The following is a 27588-nucleotide window of genomic DNA, read 5'->3' as shown; positions in this document are numbered from 1 at the left end:
GATTCAGATTTCAGCTCACCCATAGGTTTTCATATTGATATGGAGGTGCCACCACCTATGTTACCACCCTCCCCGCTGCTCCCTCTTTCTGGGGAAATAGATGTTCAACCAGAGACCAAAATGGATCAAGTTCCAGCATGGATTCCATGAAGGAGCCCCAAGACCCTCAAGTATATGTAGTTATTTGATCCTTAAAGGGACATCTGAAATGACTTGGAAAGTGCCTTTGACTAGGCCTTTAAGTTGTCCTCCATCTCCCTAAAATGTCAGTGGTAGCACTTCCCTACCTCAGAGCTGCTATGAGGGCTCAGTGCAGTGCTTGGACTGATACCTGAGCCAGTTCAAAAAAATGAACTGTGACCTATTTGTATTGCACAGAGCTGTCATTGTAACTCCTTTTCTCCATCTGTGATGGTGCCTCTAGAGCTTGTCTGGCAGCTGAAAAGCAGAGGTGCTGCTAGCTGGTTTGTATTTTTAGGAAGGCATTACCTAAGTCTGTAGATGACCCTGTGCTTTCTGGTCATGTTCCTGATGGCACTTCTGGCTGTGGGCTATTCCCTCAAGCAATCTCAAGGTCAGGCAAGCTGATAAGCTTTGTTAGGGCTCTGTCATTTTGGCAGCTCTGGTTTTGACAAGGAGCTCCAAGGCTGTTAGAGGTGATGTATTGGAAAACGTGCCTTTCTGCAGCTTGTTTGGCTGCAGGTCTCTTGTGACAGTCACAAGGAGGTCCCCACCCCAACGAGCACTATGGGGGACACTAATATCTTACATTAGTACAGTCCTGTGGAGTTGATACATCTGGGAAGACTTTAAGACTGCACCCCATGTTGGCCAAAGATTCCCCCTGCCCTTGTGGCATGGTGTTGGCAGGGGGTTTCTCAGCTTGGATAACGCTCCAGGTGGTGTTTATCAGTCAGGCTTGCCCTGATACAGGGAAGTCTGGGACTAAACCCCCAACACTTCAGGAGAAGAGGGGATCTGCTGCTCCTCTGCAGAGGTCTTGCATGCCTCCCTGCTGTGTGCTCCCAGCGTGGCACTTTGCTGAATCAGAACATGTCCTGTGCGGTGCATTTTGCTGCATCATAACATCGTTACGCAATTTGACAGCTCTGGCAACCTCTGCTCCAGTGGGTCCCAGAGCTAAATGAGCAGGAGCTCTGCCAGCCAGGCTTGTGGTGTGTTTGGAAAGCCATGTGGGCGAACTTATATAGCACCTGCCCATATTAAACACAGTTTGGCAGAATGATGTTTGTTCCTCCCTCCCTTTTGTAAGAGATGAAGCAAAAGAAAACCCTTCCTGCATGACTTCTGTTTGGTTTTTTATGATTATGAGGCTTGTCCAGTTTACAGGTTAAGCTTCTGAGGCCTCGGTTGCTGCCTCCGTTTGCTGTGGCTGCTCCAAGCACATAGAAACTTGGTGAATGATTCTCGTTACAGGGACTTGAAGCTGGACAACGTGCTGCTGGACTACGAGGGTCACTGCAAGCTGGCAGACTTTGGAATGTGCAAAGAGGGCATTCATGATGGTATTACCACAGCTACCTTCTGTGGTACACCAGACTACATCGCTCCAGAGGTATAAGAAACCTTTCTTGGCCAGGAAAACTTGATTACAATGTGAAAAGCATAGGTTAGCTTTAGAACAGCAAGTGTACTTGGGTGTTTTTAGCTACACCTTTTTTGACTGCTGGGTGCAAGCTTTCCTCCTAGGTGCATGCTTGTATTATCAGTCCCTTGTGCAAGCAAAGCATGAGTAAATCTTCAGGCTGCTGTAGACACCAAGTCTGTGTTTTTCTTTAAGAAATGTGAGGTGAAAAATGGAGGCACAGCTGCAAAATCTTGAGAGGCACATACAGATAATACCCAATTTAATTTGAAAGGAGATTGAATTCTCTCTTGTTTCCCAATTCCTTTTTCTACCTCCTTCCCTTCCCTGTCATTCCCCAATCTCATTACAAAATTACTAAACACCTCTTTAAGGAACAGCTGTCCTCCAGATGTTGTCAGATGTTCTGACAGGGTTTCAGATCCTTCTTCAACACAATTGAATTTTTGTCTGTGATTGCTGTCTGTTCCTTTCTCACACACTTGTGCTCCTTCCCCTCTCCAGCTGAAAGCCTTGCCATTGGAGCTGGGTAAATATTTACTTCCCAGAGGCAAGGAAAAAATGGTGTCAACCCACACGCATGGCTGTTCTGCCATTTTGGATGCTCAAACAGTTTTGCTGAAATGCCCCTTTTCCTCACGATTAGCCCCTAGCATTATTTCTGAGGGCTTGATTCCCCTGTGAGCAGCCAAGCTAGTTCAGCCCTTGTTTAATGGATCTGATGTACCTTAGTGCAAATCTGGGGGTTCCCAGCTTGAGATCACCTATATGTTCTGGGACATCCAGCCAGCCTAGCAGAGAGCACTGTTAGGACACAGCAAAAACTTCTGTGTTAATGTTTCCAAACCCTTTTTCCTCCTCTGCTCAGTTTAAGAAACTTCAGGGTTGATATTTCTTTCCCATTCCTCCTTCAGATCCTGCAGGAGATGCTGTATGGCCCTGACGTTGACTGGTGGGCCATGGGCGTGCTGCTGTACGAGATGCTGTGTGGCCATGCGCCCTTTGAGGCAGAGAACGAGGACGACCTCTTTGAGGCCATTCTGAATGATGAAGTTGTCTACCCAACTTGGCTCCAGCAGGACGCAGTGGCAATCCTCAAAGCAGTGAGTTTCTTTGGCTGTTTGCATGATTCCTATCCTGGCTTTCTTCAGTCTAAATCTAGCAAAAGAAAACAGGTCTGAGGTATGGCCACTCACAAATCACAGTTACCCTGACCCTGACCCTTTTCTTATCTTGGATTGAAGGGTAAACAAAAATAAAAAATTCCTGCCACGCTTAGGTGCTTAGGTGTGTGTGTATAGTTATGTCCTTTATACAGTTCAGCAGCCGACTTGGCAAGCAAGATGTGTGCATATTTGTGTGTCTGGGCATTCCCCTGCTGACTTAATAATTTGCAACATATGGTCATCTTCCAGAACAGAAGCAGCAGGTATACACAGTATTTAATCAGTAACGACCATATGAATTCCATGAGACTGGAGTGGCAAAGAAGTGAAGTCTTTGTGATAATCCTTCGTTGTGCCTGTTGGTAATGTCAGCCTTCCCACAGGAATTGCTGTCTACCTGCGTACAAAGACAGGTTTTTAGTTTTGTGTGTTTGGGCAAAAAAATGAGGCTGAGGAGAGCTGTTGCTGTCTACACTTAGTCCTTGTTCTGCCATGTATTCCTGAATTTTCTTAGGAGCAATCTTATCTGCATGCCTCACATCTTTGCCTGTGACATGGGAATGAAATTTTCTGAGATTTCAGGCTGTGCGTGTACAAACAGCACCTAGTGCACTGGAACTGCCTGGCTTCACTGTAATGAATCAGAAGGTGATTAAATATCGGGGGTGTTAACATGCGAATCTGGAGACCTAACTTGGCTGTTCTGCTGCTGACTTCTTCCTGCCCCTGATCAAATCACTTAATATCTCTAAGCACACTTTGGAGAGAGAGAGAGAGTATTCCCTTTCCTTGCAAAAGCACAGTGAACAACGATGCATTTAAGACTGGATACTACTAATTATTGTGGTGATAGAGGGATCTAAGAAATAGTTGTGTAAGATAGTAATTCATAGTAACTTGTGGAGTGCTGACTCAAGGAAATGGGGTAATGAATGATGGGGCCATGTAAAGGAAAGAGGAGAGTTTGTTTTCATCAGAACTTTAGTAGCAAGAATCTGAAAGGTTTCTGTTGCGTATAAACTGAGCAACTACTTTCTGTATCTGAAAATGCATCTAATAAATTCCACATAAATCAACTGAGAATAAAATCCACTTTTTGAGGAGGCAAAGGGTTGTGCTTTGAAGTCATAGGTTGTGCTTAGGAGTGATTGTCATGCTGAAGGCCCCCTTGGGTTTTGGAAATAACCTGCAATATATATTTAGGGGGAAAAAAAAAGGTTCAGACTCATTGCAGCTTCTGGAGCAGCATTCGTGTTGTTGGGTTGGGACTCTTGAATGCCTGAGCCAATTTCTCTTCTGCAGTGACAAGTAATAGAGTGAATTTGTTGCAGGTATCTTGCATAAGCATGAGAAGGAGGTAAAATGTGGTCAGATAGATGCTTATCATAACAGGAGTTTCAGGGTGTAATAAAATATGATTTGTGTTTTAGCTTCTTGATGAAATGCTTATTTTCCTAGTTCTGATAGGAACCTCATGGAAATAGCCAGGGTAAGCTTTGCAGTCACCCCAGGCTGCTCTAGCCCATGTTCAGAGCCCAACTTTTAACAGCGAGTCCCTTCTGTGATTAACAGGCAAGCAGCATTATAAGTAGCACTAGAGGAAGAGGGCCAGAACTGAGGAGGGAGCTAAGAATTTAAATAAAGGTCAGCTGAATGTCTCCAAAACTGCATAGGCAACTTCGCAGTTGCTGGTTACTACTTGTCTGAAAAAGGGTCTCCTCTCCAGCCATTCTGCTTGTGTGCTGTGAAACACAAATGGAAGCAAAACTACCTCTCTGAAATGCGCGTGTTGTTCAAGAGAAAGAACTATGTTGTGTCTGCTTTGAGAAAAAGGTTGGAATTCGGGGCATTCACAATGCCTCATGATAACTTGTAGGAAGTTGCATCAGAAATTTTTACTGGACCTTCAGTTCTTCAGTGTTTCTGTTCCCTGGGTGGCCGCTACCAGGAGGTGACACTTGCATCTTATTTTACAGGCTACAGCCTGAATTTCTGCAGCTTTATAGCCAGTGCTTTTGGGATCAAGAGCTGTTCTCTAGAATTGCTCCTCATATCTTCCTCCCTTTCTTACTCTGAGTTTTTAGAGGCATCAGAACATGTTGGTTTTAACAGGAAGAAAACATCCTGTCATGAGATTGTCTGGGGCTCTAGATTAAAATGGAAAGAAACCCACACACTTTGATTTCTTTAGAATGATAACAAATGCGATCACTGCTGAGGTATTATATTCTCAGTGTACTGATAGTGTATGGTCAGTATTTTTAGGTGTCACTATAACACAGAGCGGTGAACCTGGCTTTTTTGTCCCCTCATGACTCTTTTATGAAGGAAGACAGTAGATTTCCTAGCTGCTAAACGTGTAGATTTTTTTCTCACAGACTAATATTATTTCTCTTAGATACAGCATTATTGCTGTGTGACCATCTTCTAATCACTGCTGTGTTTACCTCCAAGAAAAAGTGAACTCAAGCTCCCTGGTTTACAGCTGTGACAGTGCTTTCTAACCCATGATACTAAGAGCTCTGGAAAGTCAGACCACTCAATTACTGCAGTGACATAAATGATTACAAGTAATTGCATGGTATGGGAAGCCTATGGAAGACCAGGGAATTAAACATGGGGTCTCTTGTATTGCAGGCTAAGGCCTTAATAGCCTTAATAGCTGGATTATCCCCTCACTAAAAGTTCTGGCCTCTAACCTTGAACAGGACTAGAGAGAATTTGCTTAGTCAAGAGTGATAAAAAGCTCTGAAATGAAAATCAAATTCTTCTTCCAGGAAGATGCAATTAGGCATAGGTGCTTAGAGATGCTCTACAAATGGATATATCTAGGTTTAGAAAGCACTTGATCTGTTTGCTTTCATGAAGAACTTCATTGTAAACAAGGATTATAGTTTTAGGACGGATGCTGTTATTTTGGTTTACTTTCATTTACCTTAAATGTGCTTCACCAATTTCCCCCATCAGAAACCACATGCTTTCTGAAGGTTGCATCCTGTTCATCTTTGCAGTTTCCTGATAATAACCAAAATATGTCCTTAGGACCTCATTTAGGTCACTGGGTGTTCCTGGCATTTTTTTGAGCACTGGTATCAAGGAAAACAAAACCAACCTCAGTCTCCAGAGACCTTGTTTAGTGTTGAAAGCAGAAATGTTTGTGTTCTAGAAAAAGAATTTTTTATCCGTTTCCCTCTGTATTTTTTTTTTTTTGTCCTTGATATTTTCCCTTAACATCTGGGAAAGAGTAGGGCAGAGTTAAATCAGTGTAAATCATCAGCATTTTGCTGGAGTTGATATTCCCAGAGGAGGGAAGTAGAAAATCTCACTCATGTACCCTGTCCCATCTGAGTGTGTCACTGGGGAATTTAGGTATTGATGGTTCAAGTCAGGCAGAGAGAACTCAAACTGAGGTCTCCCCCTGCTTGTGAGCAAGTGAGCAAGTCAACTGAGCATGTATTTGCTTGTGGGAGTAAAAAAGTGCAAAAAAGGAGAATTGCTGATGAATGGATTCAGACCACTTCAGCTCATTCTAAATGTAAGTTTTGCTTTGATTTTGATTCCTCCCCCCAAAAAAAGGTTTCTCCATAGCCCTACCTGAAGGCAGTCACAAGGAGTTTATGCCAGAGGAGCTATTGGGTTTGTGTCTGTAAAAGAAGTGCTTTGAAATACGCTTTGCCATCAGCTGACAGAGTCAGCAGTGCCTGATGATGAAGAGACTGTGAAGGAGAAACTTTGCGAGCAGAGGGGGAGCACAGACTGGCACACCATATCTTTTATGGTGAGAATGCAGCTGGAGTTCGCTTTGTTACAGCATGTCAGTGTTCTGAATTTGTAAATTGTCACTAGCAAAAAAGGTGGCTTTCCAGGCAGCCAGAGGCTTTGGGATTCAGCTGAGTGAACTGCAGAATGAAATACAATCCTCTCATTTCCCATAAGCGGGGTGGTATTTTGGCAGCATGTTTCACTCGCTTCATGTATGACTTTCTCAAATGCAATTCAGTCACGCTGTCTTGCTCACAGTCAGGCTTAGTTGGAGGGGAGAATGAAGGGACATAGTGAAAATAGGGTCTCAAAAGTCGATGGTGTAATGGGAAGAAAATTCACACGGAAAGCTGCAGGGATTTTCCTTTCCAAGTCTGGTTTCAGATGAGGAGAGAAGGGCTAAGCCTATTGAGTCGCTCCATGGACTGATGATCTGAAGTAGCAATGGCTGGCCCAAAGGCTTGGAAACTTGGATGAGCAATTGCAGCTTAGATGATTTTACGTGCAGAGCCAGGTAACAGCAAGGGGCTAAAAAGCAGCATCTCCCCAGGAAAATGGTAGAATTGCTCTGCCTTTTCACCCTGGATTTCTGAACTCCTGTCACAGCTCAGTCTGTTAAAGCTGAGGGTATGTCTTGGCATTTGTGTGCCAACCTACAGTCTAAATATGAGCTCTGAAACACTTCTGGCCTAGCTGAATTGCTCCTTCCAAAAGTGAGGCTCGGGCAGCTTTGCCTGTAGCTTTGTATTTTGGGGACACAAATAAGACTAAAGCCTGTTCTCCCTCCAGCTGGTTAAAAACATGTATTTTGAAAAAAAACATTACTGGAGATAAGAGATGGGGTGGCAAAAATAGTTACGTCCCCCTCCAAGTGGTTTTCATGTGAAAAATAAACTTGAGACAAGAAAACAGAAAGGGGCAGAGGAAATTGGCTCTGGTTTTAGCAGCCTGTGCTCCTGCCCAGTGCAGGTGGAACCGCACAGGGGAAGCCAAATGCTGGTGGATTAGTGTGAAGAGTTAGAGGTATTGAAAGGTGAGGGAGCTCAGCTGAGAGTAAACATGACCCATATCTCAGAGAAAAATGATTTGCATCCTTGGCAAAACAGTGCCAAGGATGCAAAAGAAAAGCTTGAAGCTGATCTGTTTTTCTAGATAACAATAGCCTGGAAGTGACGCTTTCTCAAAAGGTTTAGTGAACGCTCTGCTGCTTCGTGTCACTAAGTTCACTTCCCCCCTACAGATACCCTGGCGTGCTCTGCACCCTGATAACACCACTGAGTCTTAACACACACACAGACCACCACTTCCCCATCCTCTTTTAGACTTTTCTCTGGCAGACTTGCTTTAAAATGCATTTTGCTCTGCCATGTTAACATCAAGGGGCTGTTGTGTCTGGGGATTTTGCTTTGAACTCAGCCGCAGCAATAAAGATGCTTTGTGGGCCAGCAGGACCTGTGCTTTATGGACTCTTGTTTGACTGTTAGAGTGCAAGGTGAGGGAGTTGGGATTTCCTCCCCAGCTTCTGCCAGCAGCCAGGAATGAGTGTGGATGGCTCTTGGGAGCAGCCAGAGGGAGAATGGTTAAATGTGCCACGTTTAAATCCAACCCCTTTGCATCCAGACAGCCTTGAAGCCTGATCAAGAAGTCAAAAAAGCCCTGATCTAGAAAGGAAAAGCCTTTTCTCCCATTCCTGTGAGCCCATGTCACAGACTGAAACCCAGAAACTAGAGCTTTTCAGTTTGTTCCTTAGGTTTTTTGGCTTGTTTGTACAGCTAGCACACACTGCAGTATTCAGTACCCAGGGCTCACCAGCCATGTAATTTACCCCCCTTTGCTAGGAGGCAGCACACGTTGGTTTCTTTGTAGAGCAAGAAAAGGGCACAGGAATGTTGCAGTGCACATGGCAACCAGCAGCTTCAGCAGGAGAGAGGTATGGCAGCCTTTCCACAACAGCTCAGCCACTTTTCATGTTGTTAATTAAAAAAGCCACTCAAAACTTTCTACAGAAGTTTGTCATTCCTTTGCTGCCCAGAAGAGTGAATATGAGGCTGCCTTAGGTCCCTCAGTCACTCTGGTAATCACCAGACACAGACTTCCCCACAAGGTACTATGATGAGTGGTGTATTGCTCCACCAGCAATTTCTCTGAAGTTGATGGGGGGGAAGCCTGTGTATATGACTTCAAAATGTGGCCCAATTCCATCTTATAACAAGTTGTTAAGTTAGAGGGCACCAATAGTGAACAGTAGAAATGCTTTTTGTATCCATATGCATATGTAGAAATAAATTAGTTAGCAGTTGTGTGTGTATGTTAGGGTTTTATTCTTCCCTAAATTTCTAGATGATACTAGATGAGGAAAAACTAAATCAGAAGCGTACCCTCCTCTGTCCGTCCTTCCAGTAAAAACAAGCTCATCGTTGCTCAGGAATCCTGAGTGATGGCTCCTAATGAGAGATAAATTTGATTATTGTGTTTGTGTGCATGTGTGAGTTAAATTCAGGACCCCTGGGGAGTACAGGCTTCAGGTGGTTATTTCTTGCCATTCCAAAGAAAGTTTGAGGAACTAATGTCCCATGTCTGGCTGGATGCAGGATAACAGCTCCAGCAGAGCCCTTGGAGATTTGGGCTGTGCTGCATGTACTTACCATAACGGGGTCAGAAGAAAGAAGATTGGAGAGATACAAAAAAGAAATTTCCCTAGGGCACTTCACCTGGGCCCAGCTGAAGGAGAGAAAGCAAAGTAATCACTGAGCTGTGCTATGGGAGGAGTAAACTACCCATCTTAAAGGGATGCCACCATGATTGCCCAAGCCCTTGGTGAGGACCACTTTTGCGTATGCTGTGGCTTATTTTCAGAAGGGCTTTCTGGATGGTGAGTGTCTGTGCTGAACCAGACTGGCCCCACTGCCGTAAGCAACTTGAAAATGCCATTCATGAGGAGAGAAGTCAGAGGCTGGGGTTTTCACAGTGGAAAGACTTAGAGGCAGATTTTTTAACGTAATTGAAGTGAACAGTCTGCGGTGACAGAAGAGTGAAGGGGAAAGGGCTGGTTTTGGACTGCTGGCAAGGATGTCTAAGTTCAGGAGAGATGTGGATGGTCCAAGCTGCCTACTCCCTGTTCACCCTGAACATCAGCACAGAGGGTGAGATCTTCTGAACTGTTCTTTGGAGAAGTTTATTCTTGTCATACACTGCACTTGCTCTGGTTCCAGCACCTCTGGGCACTGGGCAGTCGGAACTAGCTGTCATCAGCTCAGACATTGTGGTAGGTGTCTGCATCCTCCCTGCACGCTACAGCAAGCAACACATGACTCAAAATACCTGGGCCATGCTTTGCTTGGCACATCCAAGCACAATGCATATGTGCTTCCTGCTGCCTCTGTACCTTTTCTTACATCCTGGGCAGTCAGTTTGGCCACTGTGTGAGCTAGACCAAGACCCTATGTTTGTGCTCCCCAGTTCTCTCCTGAACAGTTACAAGGTGTGAAAAGCGGCAGCCATATGCTGCTGGTGCAAGGTTGCCTGCGTTTCCTTTACATCACTCTGCACAAGGCACATGTCTCTCCTTTGCACTTACATCCTACGGATCTGGGCCAGGTTCTTTCTTTCCAACAGACAGAAAAAGGCAGATAATCTGTTTCACATGCAGTGCTGGAACAGCCAGAATGAACTTGTTTCTGAATGAACCAGATGCTGGGAGTATTTTTTAGACAAAGATAAAAAGGAAAAGGAACAACACAATGGTGGACCCGCTGAAATCAAAGGGGGAACTAGATGAGTTCATTGCTTTGTCCTCAGAGCTGAGGAGCCTGCTAACAAAGGCAGATATTAAAAATGCCTTCAAATGTGCCAGCAAATTATTCTCTTTGGCATCTCTTCAGAGTTGGCAAGCTTCAGAAATCCTCTTGCACAGTTTGATTAAGCTTTGGCTGCCAGAGTCAGGCCAATATTTGAATCTCTCTGTGAAACTCTACCGGATCTGTGCAAATGTGGTTTTTTTTTCTTTATTTTGTGTTTCAGAAATGCTTTCATCTTGCATTTCCTGGTTGGCTCCGGAGCCTCTGCAGCAAAAGCAGGACTCTGGACCCTGTCGTTTCCCAGCTGGGGAGGAGTTCTCCAGTTTTAAATGATCTCTTGTCTAGACCATTTTTGCCATAAACACACACTGTGGTGAAGTGACAAGGCTGTGCTCCACCACAGATTGCCGCCTTACCTCTTTTGCCTGAGCTTGCATATCCATCTCTGTAATATGCTGTCTCTTACTCTTTGCCTCCTAATTCTCAAACAACAAACAGCTTTCCCCAGTGATTTTAATCTCTTCTGTTGATTGATCACACCCCTTTCTGAAGTGCTCTTCTTACTCACAGTAGTAGTCCCATGCTTCTGAATAATTCACTGTGAAAGAAAACTAAACCCATCTCTATATAGCTTGCCAAGGCCAAATTCATCTTGAAGTAGTCATTAGATCTTTTACCTTTCCCTTTCTGATAGGCTGAAATTAGTTTCTTGTTTAAGTCTGCAGCAGGGTGCAGGCTCAGATTTGCTTCATACCAAAAGCTCCTAACCCAGGCTATTGTAATGTCAGGTGTGACTCATCCTCCTCTTTCCTGCCAAGAATGAGGAAAAAAAGTGAAGGACCATTCACTGTGCTGACTTGTCTTTCCCTTCTTCTTTTTCTGCTTGCTCCTGGGTGCTCAGGAAGAAGAAATTCCTGTGGCCAAGCCTAAGACTTGTGGCCTGGGCTCCCTTCTCAGCTCTGCCACAGTTAAACAGTGCGATTATAGACCCTCGAAGGCTTTTTGGTGAAGTCCATTCAAATCCAGTCTTGGGGGAAGGCCCAAGGATTCCCTTGAGAACCTGGGTTCAGCCTGGAGGTGGGAGTGATGGCTGAATGATGGGACCAGCTCTTGGTGTGCAGCCCCCAGTGAAGGGGGAAGGTCTGTCTAACTGGGAGGTCTCAGCACCGCTACAGGGGTAACAAATCTCCAACTGTCTGAGCTATTCAGGTCTTACTTGTCCTTCGAGCTTTGAACTTTCTAACCTGCTGTGCCTTTTCAGGAACTTTAAAATTTAAAAGAATCAAAATATAACCAAGACCACAAAAAAGCTCCTTTGAAGTATTTTCCTGTGATTTCTCTGGGTTTTTTTGGTTGTTTGTTTTTTTTTTTTTTTCTTCATTGGCCTTTACAGGTTTGTCTGGGACACTTTAGTCCCCTTTGTACTTGACCCTATGTAAATAGGCCACCCAGGGTTGTGTAATAGATTCCTGGTTCCTATTGACAAGGCTATCAGAAAAGGATTAATTGTCTTCCAGGCAACCCTAGGGAGACTTTACCACTGCTTAAAACGAGTGGGATCATGCCCTTAGTCTGTTAATAAGTGTGATGCTCATTCTCCCTCCATGTTTGTGTTACTCTGATTGATGTATTGATTTGGTAATTGACCTGAATATTCCCATGTTGTACCTATTGTCCAACTGGGGTAATTTAAAAACAGCAGCCAGAGTTTGATACTGTCTGAGCGGCCCATGCAGCTGGTGACCCACGTGGGAACTGGGGTTGACTCATCAGTTCTGAAAACACAGATTTCCGTAGTGACATCTTGACCAAAACCTACGTTAAATATTCCATGTATCTAATGACTAAAGTTAATTTCTGCTTTTTATCATTTATTACAGGAGTACCAGACACGGAAGTGTTGAAAATCACTAGCTATCATCAGGGGCCAATATGCTTTTGATACTTGTGGCCTTTTCATTCTGCATTAGTGTTGATGAGTGGGGAGAGGCAGGGAAACAGGGAGTTTTCAGCACAGCAAGAAGTCTGTAGCTATTCAGACAACATTTAATTCCCATATTTTGGGCCAAGTTTTCTCCTGGTGATAGTCAGCAAAGTTACATCAGTTTACACCACCAGGAGATTTGGAGCCAGATTTGTCTGTCCCACACATGAGTTGCTCCATCTACCTTGGTTTATTTTGCTAGTCTCTCTTGCTCAGCACTGTTTACACTACAGATAATCCTTCTTGTTCCCTTGAGCTTTAGCTGGGCAGCATCGAGCAGCCATTTCTACACTAGGGGAAAGCAAGATCAAATTTATCTGCTTAATATCCACTGCACTGACATTTGGTCCTCTTGCCTGCGGCTGGCACATTAAACATGTGACTTCTGTCATTCTTGTTGTTACAGTCTTCTGGCTTTTAGGAGCAGGGCTGAAGACTGGTTTTTACTTCCCTTCCTATTCCTTTTTTTTATCTGGAAAATGAGATAATGGAGATGTCACTCTCTCTCTCCTCCTCCTCCCCTCCTTAAAATGCTTTCAGGGCGGTCTTGTACTTCTGAGCCTGGCATTGCACTCACTGGACCTTCTCTGCACTGAAGGATTTCACCTGCTCACAGTTTTCTGTAGCCAGGACCCCAGCACAGGGTAGAAGCACCCTGTGCACACATGGAACACATTCTGGCTCAGCATCACAAAGAATTGCACTGGTACAAATCAGGGCTTTTAGCAATCGATCCTGCTGAAGCTGAAATGCCACGTGGCCTCTAATGGCTGCAACCAGAGCAAATCCCCAATGTAAAACAGAGGTAGCATTCGAGAGAGCCGCCGCAATGACTCCAAGTCCTATTCTCAGCAGCACAGTCCTCACTGAAGGTCGGTAGGACTCCGGCTCCCAAGTGCCTAGCTCACACCCACAGCCAAATCACTGCAGTTTAAATTACCGGGCACCAGCTGAGCTGCCCTAAGTACCAGGACTTCCATGGGAGAGCTCTCTGACTGCCCTACTCCCAGGGCCCTGGAGCTTCAGCTGACAGCATTTAGAGAAATCGGACTGTGCTGACTCTCTCGCTCCCTGTAACCCACTTGTGTGTCTGAGCTCAGGATTGCTCTTGTGCGGGGAAGGGAGGCACACTTGTGAGCATCGCCCCAGCAGCGCTGTGATGGAGGATGATAGGACCCTTGCCCAAGAGAGCAAAAGACAAGACTGGCTCAAAACAAGCAGCTTATTATTATTTAAAAAAAAAAAAAAGTCTTTCTGCTATGCTAATTCCTCCTGGCTTCCAATCATTAAAAATAATACAGACATTAACAGACCGAGCCATAGAGCCATCTTTCTTCTCCTTTGTTTAGGCGTGGATGAAGGCTAATGAAACCCCAGACTGAGAGTTTGTTTGCCTTACATAATAGGTGGCCAAACTGTTTTCAGCAACTGCAGCATTCAGTGGAGAGATTCATGGAGGGAAGCCTTAATTAGAGTAATTGCTCTATTTATATAACGATTCCCTTTTGTCTGAGATCAAATAGATCTTTGAGAAATCTTATTTCCTTCTGAGTTAATTTCTGCCCTGTTAGTTTAGCTCATGAATCTTAATGAAGATGGGCATGTTGGGTATCTCCTGATCTCCCTGCTCTCCCCATTACTAGAGGGGAGAGTGTGGGGCATTAATCTCCTGTGCTGCTGCTGCTTTTCACTTTGGTAGCAACATGGGAGAAACATCAACAAGCAGAAGATGTTAGTACCATGAACAGGGAAATCTTGCTTTCCTTTAACAGTTTGGGCTTGACTATTGCATTGGCAGAATCCTGAATAGGTGTCCTCTGTGTCATGTGGTGTGATGGAAGGGAGGTGAGACTGGGGTCTGCTGTTGTATCTGTGACAGGTTGCCATTGGGTTCCTGGCAAAATAAAGTGATTAATTTCTTCAGGTCTCTGTTCCCTGCCTGTAAGATGGAGAGCCTCCATCTCTGCCATGCGTTTACATTTTAAAGATGATCTGCTCAGGGGCACAGCCTTTCTCTAACAAGGTAAATGCACCCTGCCCAAGGCAACAGAGTCCTGATGGGAGCTAGTGTGTCTTAAGACTTTCTTTAATACAAGAAATAATGATTTCTTCCTTATCCAGATAGCTGATGACGTGAAGGAAATGGCTGAGGAGAAAGTTGTATTCCTCTTCCTGAAGTACATTACTTCTGTGAAGGGGTCTGGGCTTGTTAGTGTTTTCTCAGAACACGATGCGATTTTACGTAATCTAGTCACAGCGATATCACTTATGAAATTAGTTATCCTGATGCAAATAGCACAAACATGAGTTATGTAAAACCTCCCAGGAATTACAGTACTGAGAAAAGGGAACTTGTAAATTCAAGGAAATTAATGCTTGGAAACGTCGGTTTTGTGCAAACATCCCTTCACCGACTTCCAGGCTGTCAGGCTGATTTGTAAACTCAGCCTCTTGAGACAGAAGTTGCAATGCTGCAGGTGAGCAGCACCAGAGAGGTCCAGCACAGCCTTACCCAGTGGACTGGGAGACCTGGAGCCCTTCCCAGCATGGTCCAAGCCATGTAGTGGGTGAAGGGGAGGACTGGTGCAAGTCCCCTGCTCTCCCTCACCTGCTCGTGGGCTGAGCTCCCAGGGCTGACGCACATTTTTCCTAATGGTTGGCACTGCTATGTCTGCATTTTTTCCTTGTAACTTCACAGCCCCTTCATGGACTAATCTCCAACTTTTAATTTCTTGTCATGGCTTGCTGCATTTTCTTTTAGTAAATGTTTTCAAATGATCTCGTGAAGTCATGTTTTTGGCTCATTCCAGCTGCTGGTTTTGGCTGCAACGATGCTGAGAGGGTTAGTTGAGGTCAGTGAGAGCCTTGCTCAAGTTTGCTGTTCGGCAAACTGGTGTAGCCCAGAGAAACCCAGTCTGCGGATGCTCCCAAGGGGCTCTCTACACCGGGAATGGGATTGTTCCCCATGGTTGTATGTGATCACAGAGCAATAACTTGATGGCTTAGTTCAGGTTTAAGATTGAATAGTCTTGCTATTGGTTTTGCTTGGGAGGCATCTTGGATTTGGGTGATTACATGTTTCTTTTTACTGAGGAACATCTCTGGTTTGCCTTGTTGCTGTGGCTTTTTTTTTTTTTTCCCCTCTGTGTTTCTTCACTGAGTTCTGTGTGCCAGAGGTTGAGATTCCTGCTGGGTTCTGGATCATCATACAAAATTAGGGATAGTCAGTAAATATAGGGAGATGACATTTTGCCATGAAAAACTTTCTGGTGAACATCTTCTTCCATCACCTGCAAAAGCATTGGAGGGTTGTACTTTGCAGGACATTTACGGCTATCCAGCCTGTGAAGCAGGAGCCAAACGCTGGCCTCCCCATGGATGCCAAGAACAGTCAACACTTTGTAAGACATTTTCCAGCTGTTTCTGAATGCAGCTGAAGGGATCAGGTGAAAGATTAGCTGCCCTTCTGAAAGCCTTTTCCCTGCACAGCCTTCAGGTTTGCAGAGGGCAGTATCTGTGTGCTCTGGGCACTCAGCTTTATCCCTCCTGCTGCAGAAGTGTCTCTTACATGGTCAGAGACATGGGTATGGGCTCCAGCTACTAATTTCAGAGATGAAGGCTGAGCTTGTAATTAAGTTCCTCAGAAATCTCAAGTTATTTGTTTGCTAGGAGTGCTGTCAGATAGCAGAGGCGGCATGAGATGGGCCATCGGATGCTACCCTGTAAAAGCAGAGAAACGTCAGTACTGCCTAAGGCAGAGAGAGAGGATTCATGGGCTTTTGAGCCTTTGAGAGGTCATTATAGTCTTTTGGGTTTTCCTGACATACTGGACAACACAAACTGAAACTTCCTCTGTTTCTTTGTCAGTGCAATAATTTCTGATGAATCCAAATAGTGTTTGAGAGGGTTAGTTATTTGTTTGAGTGGAAACTGGCTTAAAAAATTTCATCCTCTCACAGTAAGGCAGGTAACTGTTCCAGTGCAAAGCATCAGTACTGTCTCTGTTGGAGTACTGCTAGCATGCCTGCTTTTCAGCCCAATTGCCAAATAAAGACTAGAACGGCTTCCCAGAGAAAACACCTCACCTTCACCAGCCTATGATGGATCTGCTGCCTCCAGAATTCAGCAGGAGATTTTATATAAGGGAGGAACAGCAATGGCCAATCTCTTGTTTTCTGTCACAGCCCCCAGGTGCAGAGGTGTGTGTACATCCACAGGCTGAGTACCCTGACGGGATGCTGTGGCTGCCCAGAATACAGGAACATATTTCACATACTGCATGATGCTGTTTAAAGGCAACATTTTCAGTGCTGGTTCCCATGCACAGATGCAATTGAGAGGTCTCAGTGCAGCATACAATATGTCTGTTAGAGATGTAAATTAAGGATAAGAGATTTGCTGTCCTTTGAAATGATATCCCACCCTTTTGCTGAAGCAGACTAATATCAGTTCAACTGCCATGAAAGGCAGGCATCTTTGCATTGTGTTGATACTCTTTGTAGAGTGCATGGTTTATATTCACGTTCAAGGTCCTGCTAGGCACCTGTGTTAGGTGCTGTTCTGCTGATTAAGGACACCAGTTAAACTCAGACATCAGAGTGAAAAGAGCAGGCGTATTTTACTGGTGATAACAGTGTAATACAGAAAACATGCAGTAAGAAAAAGCAGAATAGTGCACTTAAAGCAGCAAACAGCAAAAAGCAGAGTAATGCATTAAATCATTACTGCACGAGAGAGAGAACGGAGATTAAGAAAAATACATCACCACTTGCATATATTATCATCATCGAGATCCGCGGTCGCTGGGCAGCCCCGGTCACAGCGAGGGTTTGCAGAGCCTGTCCCGGCAAGGGGGAAATCCTACGCGGGGCGTCCACCCATAGGTGAGGCACCCAAAGTCCCTGCAAACGGGCCCAGCCCTATAGACCAGAGATCGACAGGCAGAACCGCTGGCACCTTTGTTTTGAGCAGAAAATTTCTGGTTTCATTCTCCTGTTGGATTCCACCCAAAGCCTGGCCAGGGCTCAGGGGGGGAAACCAAGGGAGTTTCTAACAAGGGCAAACACTTGGGTTCTCAGCCTTGAACAAGGCTAAACAAGGGAAGCTGGATACATTCTCTCCTCACTCCTGATTCTATTTGGTCTAAGCTGCATCTTTCACTAGCGAGTTTACATACTTGGTTAATGATTACAGACTAAACAGCTTCGGCTTGGGGCCTGTTGTTCAGGCTTCAGGACTTCAATGCTTTAGCAATTTTTACATCAGCATAAGTGCATTGTTGTAACTTAGTACAACACCTACTAGCACAATGGCTTTCAGTTATAAAATGTACAGGATTCATCTACAGGTCAACTCTGGCTTGGGCCGGTTGTCCAAGCCTTAGCTCTTCAGGTGCTTGCAGTATCTGGGAAACAAGCTTAGAGAAACCTGTCCAGAGTGGTGCTGGTGGGTCACTCCAGCCCTTGATAATCTTGTGCTTCAGAGACCTGATTTTACAGAGCAAGAGAGACAACAGCACTGAGCCAGGGGAACATAATCCAGCAGTAGGTGAATTTGAAGCCTCTGCTCTCCTCCTGCCTCCTTTGGGCAGATGGTGTCTAGAGTTACCCAACTGAGGTTTCTTAATCTGTGGGTCCAATGCTCAAATTGGAGCTGTCTGGTCAAATTTGAACAAACATTTTGTTTTGAATGTAATGTTTTGCTTTTTCAGAGCTCAAAACAGCCCACCTCAAGGGATGGCCCTCGCCTAATCCTCATTGTCCTAACAGAAAGGGTGTTTTAAGCAGCCAGGAATGCATTTACATTGGCTCTCAGCTTGTTGCATTGGATGCCTTTGATTCATGTAATTTTGGGATCATGTGGAATAAAGCAAGCAACTGGGAATATAAACACACTTTTATATCCCAGGGCTCCAAACTGGTCTGGGAATGGGCAGTCCAGTTTAGGTTTTGGTCTTATATGGTTGAGCATGAACGGGAACCCAAGCAAATTGTGATACTAGCCCTTTTCAGAGACACTTGCTTTCATGATTTTGTTTTTCCTTCCCACATTTAGCAGAAGCTTCCTGGTACAATGGAGGTGGTGGTAGGTCAGGAGCCAGGAGACATGAGACTTATTCCCAGTTCTCTCTCCTTTTTGTGTTGTCTTTTTGGACTGTTTTGGTCTATACCGCTCCCAGCACCAGCGAGCTCTGATCTTGTTTAAGCTTTCTAAGTGTTCCAGCAATGCAAATAGGAGCTAGAGAGGTGCAGATATCCATCTGTGGGGACAAATAAGCTGGGCAGGGAATTTCTAGAAAAAGACAGAGCTGCCAAGGAATTCTGGCCTGTTTTGCAAACCAAAGAAGTTTAGTTCAAGACTTGCAAAAGCTTGTCTGAACCAGGCCTCAGAGATTTTGGCTTGACCCATTTCTTGTTTGGAAACTAAGCTGTTGTCTGGGAATCAGTATCCCACAGAAATTCTGGGGCAGAGTCTCTTGGGAAACAAATTGTGTTTGGGTTCTGCTGGTAAAAAGGGATAAGAACAGGTTGAAAGAGTTGGGGAGACAGAAAAGTTTTGCTTGTCGTGGGCCTGACCCTGGAAATTCTGCATAACTAAGGACTGAAGAGTCCAGAGAAGCATGGAGAGACCCCAGCTGTAGAGAGCTGTGTCAGGTTTGCTCCCCTCCTGGTGACTGCTCTTACAAACCAATAGTGATATTTTGGGTGGAATGGTGGAACCGTTTGGATGTTAGGGAATCCCATGGCATCACACGGGTCCTCAAAGAGCACAGGACATCAGGCTGGAGCTGGAGTTTTTGTGCTAATATCATCAGAGTCTCGGATCTTGCAAGGTCTCAGCTGCAGATGCCCCGTCTACTTTGGCTCTGAAACCCCCTCAGGATGGTACTGGGGAGACTTCTAAAATAAATCTGGCAGTCATCTATCTTCTCCCCATCTTCTCTCTAGGTAGGGAATGACTAGACTTTTTATCTGCTTGTCCTGGGAGAATTTGTACCTTCTGAAAATCTCCTACAGTCAGAATGAAGTTGGCCTCTTGCTGCACCTCCCCTTCTTTTCATTTCCCCATTGCCGAGATGCAGCAGACTTGGTCATTCCTGAAACAGTGACCGATTGTCTGGTTTAGCTGGTTTAGCTATTTGCTAAACATAATGCTCTTTCATCTTCGAGGAAATCGTCTGGACACCTCCACCAGAGTGGAGCTTGCTTTATGCTGCTGTTTCAATAGGCAAATAAAAGCAGCTATTTTCCCAGTTTAAACATAACCTGGTTTCTCTAATGAATTAGAAATATTTGAGGGGAGGGGAAATATTGTTTTTTTTCTGAATTTTTAAGAACTCTAATCCTAAATTAACAAGCCAACTAGCTCTCTTCCTGCCTGGGGAAGGGATTCCCCTCCTCTCTCAATATTTCCCTTCCCCTTAAGAAATATCTGCAGCACTCACACTTCATCACTCTGGTTGGGACCTAAAGGGCACCCGCCAGGGCCGTCTCGTGCTGTGTGCATGATGTACAGCTTTTCTCATTGCTCCCTGGCAAATCAGGGTGCTTTGGCTGAGGTTTGAGATTTCTTTTCACTGGTAGCAGTGTAAAAATGTTACAAAAAGAAATCCTCTTTTAAAGTTTCACCTGTCTGTTCTCATCTGCTGAGGGTCTGGGGGGCCCTAAAAGCCAGCGCCTTGCTCATTTTCCTCTGTTTCCTGAGATGACAGGAAGGAAAGCGTAGGCTTCTGGCTGCACTTCAGCAGGCTGAGGTTTAGGAAAAAGACACAGCTCAGGACTGACTCCAGTCCAAAGCCTGTCTGGCTGGTGAGCAACATTTGAGAACAAACTTGTATTCCTGAGAAATTAATACAGAAATAAATAACCACCAAACCCACTGTGCAACATTTATAATGTTTCAAATGATGCAATTCAACTTTATTTTCTTATTGTGGTAACCAAGGATTTGACCAAAAGAAAAAGGACCAAGGAGAAATACACCCCGACTTTTTCCTCTAGGGAATGAGTCAAGTTCCTTGCATGCAGTTCCAGTAGAATGAAATCGAGAAGTCTGGCCAGCAACTGGGTTCAACAGGAAAGCTGAGGACAAGCTTTTGTGTGACTGCTAATAGGTCCCTCTCCCGTGGCCCTGCCGGATGGGAGGAAACAAACAGCCTTTTTTTGTTTTGCAGTTCATGACGAAGAACCCCAACATGCGGCTGGGCAGCCTGGGGCTGGGCGGCGAGAGTGCGATTCTGCGGCACCCCTACTTCAAAGATCTGGACTGGGACCTGCTGAACCAGCGTCAGATGGAGCCACCGTTCAGGCCCCGAATTGTACGTGGGAAAGAGGGGTGGGGGGAAAGGGAACCCTTTTTTATTGCTATGAGACAGGAAAGGAGGTGAAGGAAGGGCAACTCTGACACAAAAGCCAGGCGGTGAGGTCTGTGGTCTTGGCTGCTGGTTGGCCACCTGATTTTGTACAGGTCGCTTTTCCCCTCCATGCTGGATTTTCAAAGGCAGCTCAGCCAAAAGGTGCAGATTTGTAAATGCAACTGCAGCAGATTAGGCACCTAACTACCCTTTGCCTTGCCCCAGATATAAAACAGGGTAAGTAATCCTCATCCTGCCCACTCCACCTACCTCTTCACAGCTGGGCTGTCTCTCTCGAGTGTCTCTGTACAGCACCCAGCACAGTGTTCTCTGCTCAGGCCACTGTCAGCCAAGTGGTTCAACTGGCAGACAGGCTGCAGAAGACACAGTGCTGCACCTTTTCCCAGCAGTGCCACACAGCCCTAAGGATGCTCTGTGATAGAAGAGTGCTGCTCTCCGTGGAGGGCCTTCCCAAGGTTGTGTCTATGGCTTCCTTGCCTTTGAAATTGTCACCTGGAGTGGCCTTGTCTCGTGCTGTGGTCACTCTGCAAGCTCTTAGTGGCAATGGTCAACGCAGTCCTGCTCCATGAAGATCACTGGGTGCAGGATCAGGCACTCAGGGGAGCTGTGGCAGCTCAAAATCACGCTCTTGAGTTGTTTCTTGACCTGAATCAAAGGCTAAGAGAGCCTCCTCAGTCCACCATGAGCTGGGCAGGATCTAGGAACATTAGACTTCAGAGTCAATAGAACATCTTGTTCTGGACACAGGAAAAACACACACCTTGTCAAAATGTGCCACAAACCCAGTTTGTGTGTGTGCATTGTAAACAGTCCCACTTTGTGGCGCACAGTAAGGAATCCAGCACCTGGAGACAAGCCATTTGTCTTCCCACGGCCCAGTAATTAGTTATTGTGCAAGTTTAACGGCTCGCACATAGAGGAGTGTAGGCACACCCCCCACCCCCACCCCCCCTGAAATCCCGGCTGAGACACACTGCAGATAAGGAGGGACTGTGTGGAGTCAGCTCATTGGAAATGTGGCTGATAACTGCTTTGAATGGCAGTGTCTGTGCTGCCACAGGAACTGATTTATGTGCCCTGCCCTTTCAGACGACCCGTCAGAGGTGGTGTCAGTTCAGTCAGAGAGGAGTTTGCCTGTCAGAAGCCTGCAGAGGCTCTAAAATCATTGACACTGTAAGAGGCTCCGTGGGGGCACTCAGCTGCATCTCAGTCCAACCCTAGAAAAAACTTTCAGTAGGCTCAGCCTGGGTTGATGGTTTACTGCACTCAAGACTAGACTAAAGATGCAGAGCAAGGATCAAGCAGATGATACATACTTTTGCAATATCTTTCCTTTGTCTTTTCTGTTTGACAGAAGTCCAAAGATGACGTGAGCAACTTTGATCCAGATTTTATAAAAGAGGAGCCCATTCTGACTCCCATTGAAGAAGGAATTCTTCCGATGATAAACCAAGATGAATTTAGAAACTTTTCATTCACAAGCCCAGAACTGCAGCAATAGTTACAGCTCTGGGAAAGGGCTGCTGAGAGGACTGGGAGGAAATGAAATGAAAATCAAGTTTACCAGAAATTTCATTCTCAAGGAGTAACCGTGCACTGACTTTACACGATACAAGAGCACCACTGTCAATGTTACCTTAATGTGAAATTGAAACCTTCCTGTGTTTGTAGGATTTATGCAGCTCTTGGATCAAATATTGACAGGGGTGGAACAAACATGATATTGTAAGTAGCTGGTGCAGACAGAGAATTGAATGCTGAGCTAGTTGGCTCAGCCTGAATGTCACTGCTTGCAATGGATTTGAGGAGTGGGTGTGAGCATCAAACAAGTGTCTTGCAGCTCTGAGCCAAACAGACTTGTTACAATTCTGATTGTTTGCAAGACTATTTTGAGGAGTCCCTGCGCTGTCCGGCGTTTTGGAGCCATGACCCAGCATCCCATGGCCTGACTGAACCAGATGTTCCTACTGACTTTACCTGTTTCTGCAGTATTTATTTCTTTCTGAAGGACGAATGGCTCTCTTTTGCCACTGTTTGGGTTTCCACGTGAAATATTTCATTGTGCTGACTAGCAGAAGGAAAAAACCAAATGCCCTGTGCCCCACACAGATTCTTCCAAATCAAAGGGAAGTCACATGCTCGTAGTGTTTTACTGTTTGTGTGATATGAAAAGTTTTAGTGTTTGCATTCTGTGAAATGCCTTTATACATCATGCATCTTCAATGCTCCTTTCTTTGCCTCCCAGCTGTTTTTGACTATAATGTAACTTGTAAAACCTTACTGTTTATTTAGGCCCATTCTATTTAATTATGCTATACAGAGCCCCTTTTGTGGGTTTAGTGCCTCATTAAAATTTTGATCCGAAGTGGTAGCGCTTAAATTATTTGTAGCATGATTGCGATGGGAGCTGCAGAACTGGAAAACTGCTTGGAAGCAGAGTTGTTGGCCAATAGGTAACACAAAAGGATGACTTTCTCCCATGAGAACGACAAACCTTATCTAAGGAATAGGGTGACTTGGTTTGGTTTGGATTTAAGGGCTTAATACTCACAGGGCACTTAATCAGTTGCAGCCTCAAGCCTCTGCTACAGGCAGACTGGGAGAATTTTTCAGTGCAGTTTGTAGAAACCAGACACTCCATGAGATGGTTTTGTGCCATCCTTGCTCTTCTGGGATTTGGATGATTTTCTGTAGCTCCATGGCACACCTTTGTACTCCCTGCTAGTCTTGAAGGTGTATGTCAGGATTATAACTTCTTCCTTGGGCAGATATGAATTACTGGAGAAAAAGGATTTCTAACCTCTTGCAAAGCTGATCATGTTTCTATAGTGCTAGTGACATGTTTTAACTTGAGAGAAGGGTGAGGTGCAGCAGAGAGGGATGCTTCTGCACAGACCTTGCACCGCTCTAACTGTGGAGGTGACATTGGGGAGCATAAGCCTTTGTCAAGGAAATGATACAGGTATAACCCCTGTTACAACACAGACCCACCAGTATGTATGTGCTCACCTTCTGTGAGACCAAGACAAAAATAAGAAATCAAAGCTGAGGTCCGCATACCAGCGATACCCCTCTCCATCCAAGCCCTCTCTACTCGACTGAGTCCCTTTTACCTCTACCCCTAAACCATCCACTGAACTGTTTGGCAGGTGGGGCAGAGGTTCAGTTACCTCTGGACTATTTATTTTGTGCTTGTGTACTATACCAGTTCTCCCACTTCCAAGTAAGCACAGCTCCATCCACTGGTCTTCCATCCCTTCCATGGGCATCTTCTGGCCTCATCGCAGCCAGTCAGCCTCTCATCTCTTTGCTTGTCTGTAGATACCCAGCTCCTTCGAAATGGGGCAAGAGAGGAGGAAAGACAGGTTGTATTGTATAAGTGGGAGAGGAAGAGCAGATATCCAGAAAAATGATCCAAGAACCAGTCATGCAGGCTAGCTTGTATTGTTTCCCATATAGGAAGAAATGGTACAGGGATGAATGTATTTGCATGAGTGGGCCACTGTGGCATCTTAACTCACGTGTGAATTAAATGGAGTGTTCAGCTTTCTGGTGCAGACATGACCCTAGGCAGCTCCTCACTCAGTTTCCCAGTGTTACAACTGTAGCAGTGCTCACTTGGCAAGGGGTAGGTGCAGCTAAGCTGGCCACCCAGAGTGGGACCACCAAAACTGTCTATGAATTTTGTGCTTAGCACTTTTGGACTCCCCCACTGTCAAGGATTATGAACGACTTCTCCTTCCCTGGAGATCAGTGCAGAACTTTTTTGTCAGCATGTTGGTATCATCCCAGGGTTTCATTGGTTGTGTTATTCCTTGGGGCTCTGGACACCTTCTGGAATCATTCCTGCAGGAGAAGTTAGTGCCGTAGTGTTGCCTTCAGCATCAAAATGTGATCTTATCTCCATGGCCCCAGGATCCGAGCAGCTTTGCTTACACCACTGACAGTATGAAGAATGTGCAATAGTCACCTTTGGAGACCTTTACTGGTATAGCAATACCCACCAATCTGTGTCCTGAAAGCTTGGGGAATGGAAACTAAGACACCTCTGTAGGTGCTCTTTTAGGATTTTTTGAATTAGAAACCTTGTAGCTCTCTGGAAGATATGAAATGGTGTTTAAGGCCACCCTAGGGAGCAGGAAAAGCTCATGCCCTGACCAGCCAGTACCTGCTTTGGCCCAGGACTTGTAGACTTGATGGGGCAGGGATCAAATATCAAAGGGAGATCCTTCCCCAGCTTTACTTTTCATTACCAGCTTCACTTTTCATTGATTTCAAGTGGCGTCATGGTCACTCCACCCTACCGTCACCCTCACTGCAGAGCACATGTGCAGATCTGTGTTTGGACTAGAAGCCTAATGTTCTGCTATAAAGTAATTTCCTTGATTTTCACAATTTCACCTGGATCTTGCTTCATAATTTAGGGCAGCTCTTCCTCTCCATTGCCTGCCTGGAACTCACATGTCTACGTAATGATTTCAGCCACTCGAGTCAGCAGATCCTGAGTCAGCCACGTTTGGCTGAGATCCCAGAACTCTCCCTTCCTTCTTATGAGAAGCTGCAATTTCAGTCGTGTTCCCTCCAGACTCTGTCAACAGCATGGATGAAGATCAGCTCATTAAAAAGTACCTATGAAATAGCTTTGCTTTTGAAAAAAAGCTGAATTAGTGTTTACACTGCCATTGAACATGTAAAGAAATACTGATTTTTTTTTTTTTTTCTTAAACAAAGGGATACAAAAAAAGAGTTATTCTGTGAGCTAACCTGCCAGATCTTTTGGTTCCTTTGCTTGCCTGAGTGGATGCAAGATAGTTTTAGTCTATTAATTTGGCCCTACTTTAGGAGTATATTAAGCTGGCAGCCATGAGTTTGTAAGGTTTAAAGCATAAAATGCTTGTATTTGCTCCTGTGTGAAAACTGGCAATAGAGCAAATTATAATTAGTTGCCTTTGCACTGCTTTTGGTGCTTGCATGAAAAGGGAAGGTCCTTTTGATGTCTCTAAATTTGTGTTCTGTGCAATGCTTTCATTTTCAAAGAGGTTCATGAAATTTAGCTATAAAATTCAGTGGCCTAAATCTCATTCAAGGCCTTTGAAAGTTGAGGGTGAGAAACAGATGGTCTAGAATGAATAGATGAAAATCATCTCGCACCTACTCAGGCTGGCTGTGCTGCCAAAGACATCATTTTTAATACCACTGCTTGATAGGCAATGGAAAAAAAATCTCACAGACTCCAAGTGCCTAAGGGCTTTTAACATAAAAAAATGCAATCCTAACTGCTGGATGAAGATGCTTTGAATGCATTCTCAAAGACTGGCACAGGTTCCTTACTCCTTGTGAAGTCCTAAGTGGTTTGCAACAGTATTTTCCCTTGAAGCTGCGTGCTCCTCCTGCAGAAGTTGCCGTTTCTCCAGTTGGATATGAGAGAGGCTCCAGCGGTTGTGGTATGAGGACTTGACTAGCAATACCCAGAGCCAGGAGAAATGAAGAGGAAAACGTGTCTGGGATCATCTGCTCTGTCCTTTGGCCAGAAAGTAAGGAGCCATTTGCTGCTGCCTGCTCTCTGTTGGTTTGTTCAGCTGTTCAAGTGTGTAGTCAGGAGGCTGCTGCTCTTCCCCAGGGAGACCATTTCACAGCTTTTACAACTCTTGCTGTTAAGTAAATTTCCTGATATTTGGAAATGACGTGAGTGAGATGAAAATCTGTCTTATCATGCCATTAGGATTCTTATTGAAAGCTGCAAGTCAGGGTTTGTATTACTAAATATATACAGGGCTGCCAAACCGAAGCATTCAGAAATGATGAGTCAGGTTGTCTGAAAATCATGGCTTGCTCAGAAATCAAGAGCTTTCCAAAATAATACATGTCAAAGTCTTTTTTTTTTTTAAACATCTGAATTACGAGTATTTCGTATTCTGACTTGCACTTCTTCTCCACATCAATAGTAGCTGGAATGTCATGTAATTATAATTTTTTTAGATGAAAGCTGTAGTACATGAATTGATGTGAAGCCAGGCTTGGAGGAAAATGCCAAGAGACGGGTGTAAGAACAGAGGGCATGGGGTTTATGTATTTGCCTACCTCTTCCTATTCCTTCTGTATAGTCACCACAGGTGTGGTCCCTTGCCTCCCTGTCTCAAAACCCATGTAACAGGGCATGCAGCATACAGGAGGCACAGGAGTGAAGAAAAAGAAGAGGAAGGCTGGGGAAGGCATTTACACCCTGTATAGTCTCTGTGTGTAGGGCTTGTTCAACAGCATTTCTGAACTTGTGCATCAGTCCTTGCACAAGCCTGTCGCGTTTTGCCTTCTGCAGCCTGTGCTGCTGTTCCCCACCTACACCTGCTGTCCTGCCTTCCCCTGGCACAGCACTCTGCATCGCCCCTCGGGCCGTCACCCTCTGGAAGTGTCCCGCTGATGGAGGAAGAACAGAAGGTCAAAAAGCACGGAAGAACGATAAGTAATGTTGGCAGTGGCTACCTGGGCATCTTCTGGTCCTGAGTGAAGTGGTGGGGACTCTGATATAGCCAGTGTCCCAGTGATGTCTATATATGACTGGAAGTTATGGGAGAAGGTCAGGCTATCTCCCCTCTCGGGTCTTGTATCAGAAGCTAGAAAAGAGAGGGGACAGGAGGGTGTTCTCTAAGAAATGGAGTCACAGCTCTGGGCTGTGAGCAAGAGGGTGCAGTATATTTTCGAAGTGCCTAAGGACACTTGTAGAGAAGAATGCGAGAAAGTCACCCTTTCATCTCTGCCCCCATTCACACTGGGGAAGGCAGATGCCTTTGCCTCAATGAGGGTGGTTTGATCAAGGAGACTTGGGGACCACAGATCTCAGGGATGGTGGGAGTTAGAAGCTGTTGTGGCAAAAGGTTGCCAGGCAGAATTGCCAAGGAACA

The 27588-nt window shown here is 45.1% G+C and overlaps 1 protein-coding gene across 1 annotated transcript in view; it reads left to right on the top strand.

Moving 5' to 3' along the window:
* The window catches only part of PRKCH (protein kinase C eta), a 120475-nt gene extending 97421 nt beyond the window's left edge, over nt 1-23054 (top strand). Inside the window, exons 11-14 of the mRNA XM_026849361.1 lie at nt 1438-1576; nt 2521-2709; nt 20489-20632; nt 22044-23054. Of these exons, the coding sequence (XP_026705162.1) occupies nt 1438-1576; nt 2521-2709; nt 20489-20632; nt 22044-22190 (619 nt within the window). The 3' untranslated portion in view covers nt 22191-23054. The remainder of the gene's footprint in view (nt 1-1437; nt 1577-2520; nt 2710-20488; nt 20633-22043) is intronic.
* Nucleotides 23055-27588: the final 4534 nt, after the last annotated feature.

This window comes from Athene cunicularia (assembly GCF_003259725.1).
Source record: "Athene cunicularia isolate RWA chromosome 5 unlocalized genomic scaffold, athCun1 chr5_part1, whole genome shotgun sequence".
Taxonomy (NCBI): Eukaryota; Metazoa; Chordata; class Aves; order Strigiformes; family Strigidae; genus Athene; species Athene cunicularia.
Note: the sequence above shows the minus strand (reverse complement) of the source record. Positions and strands in the feature narration are given on the sequence as shown.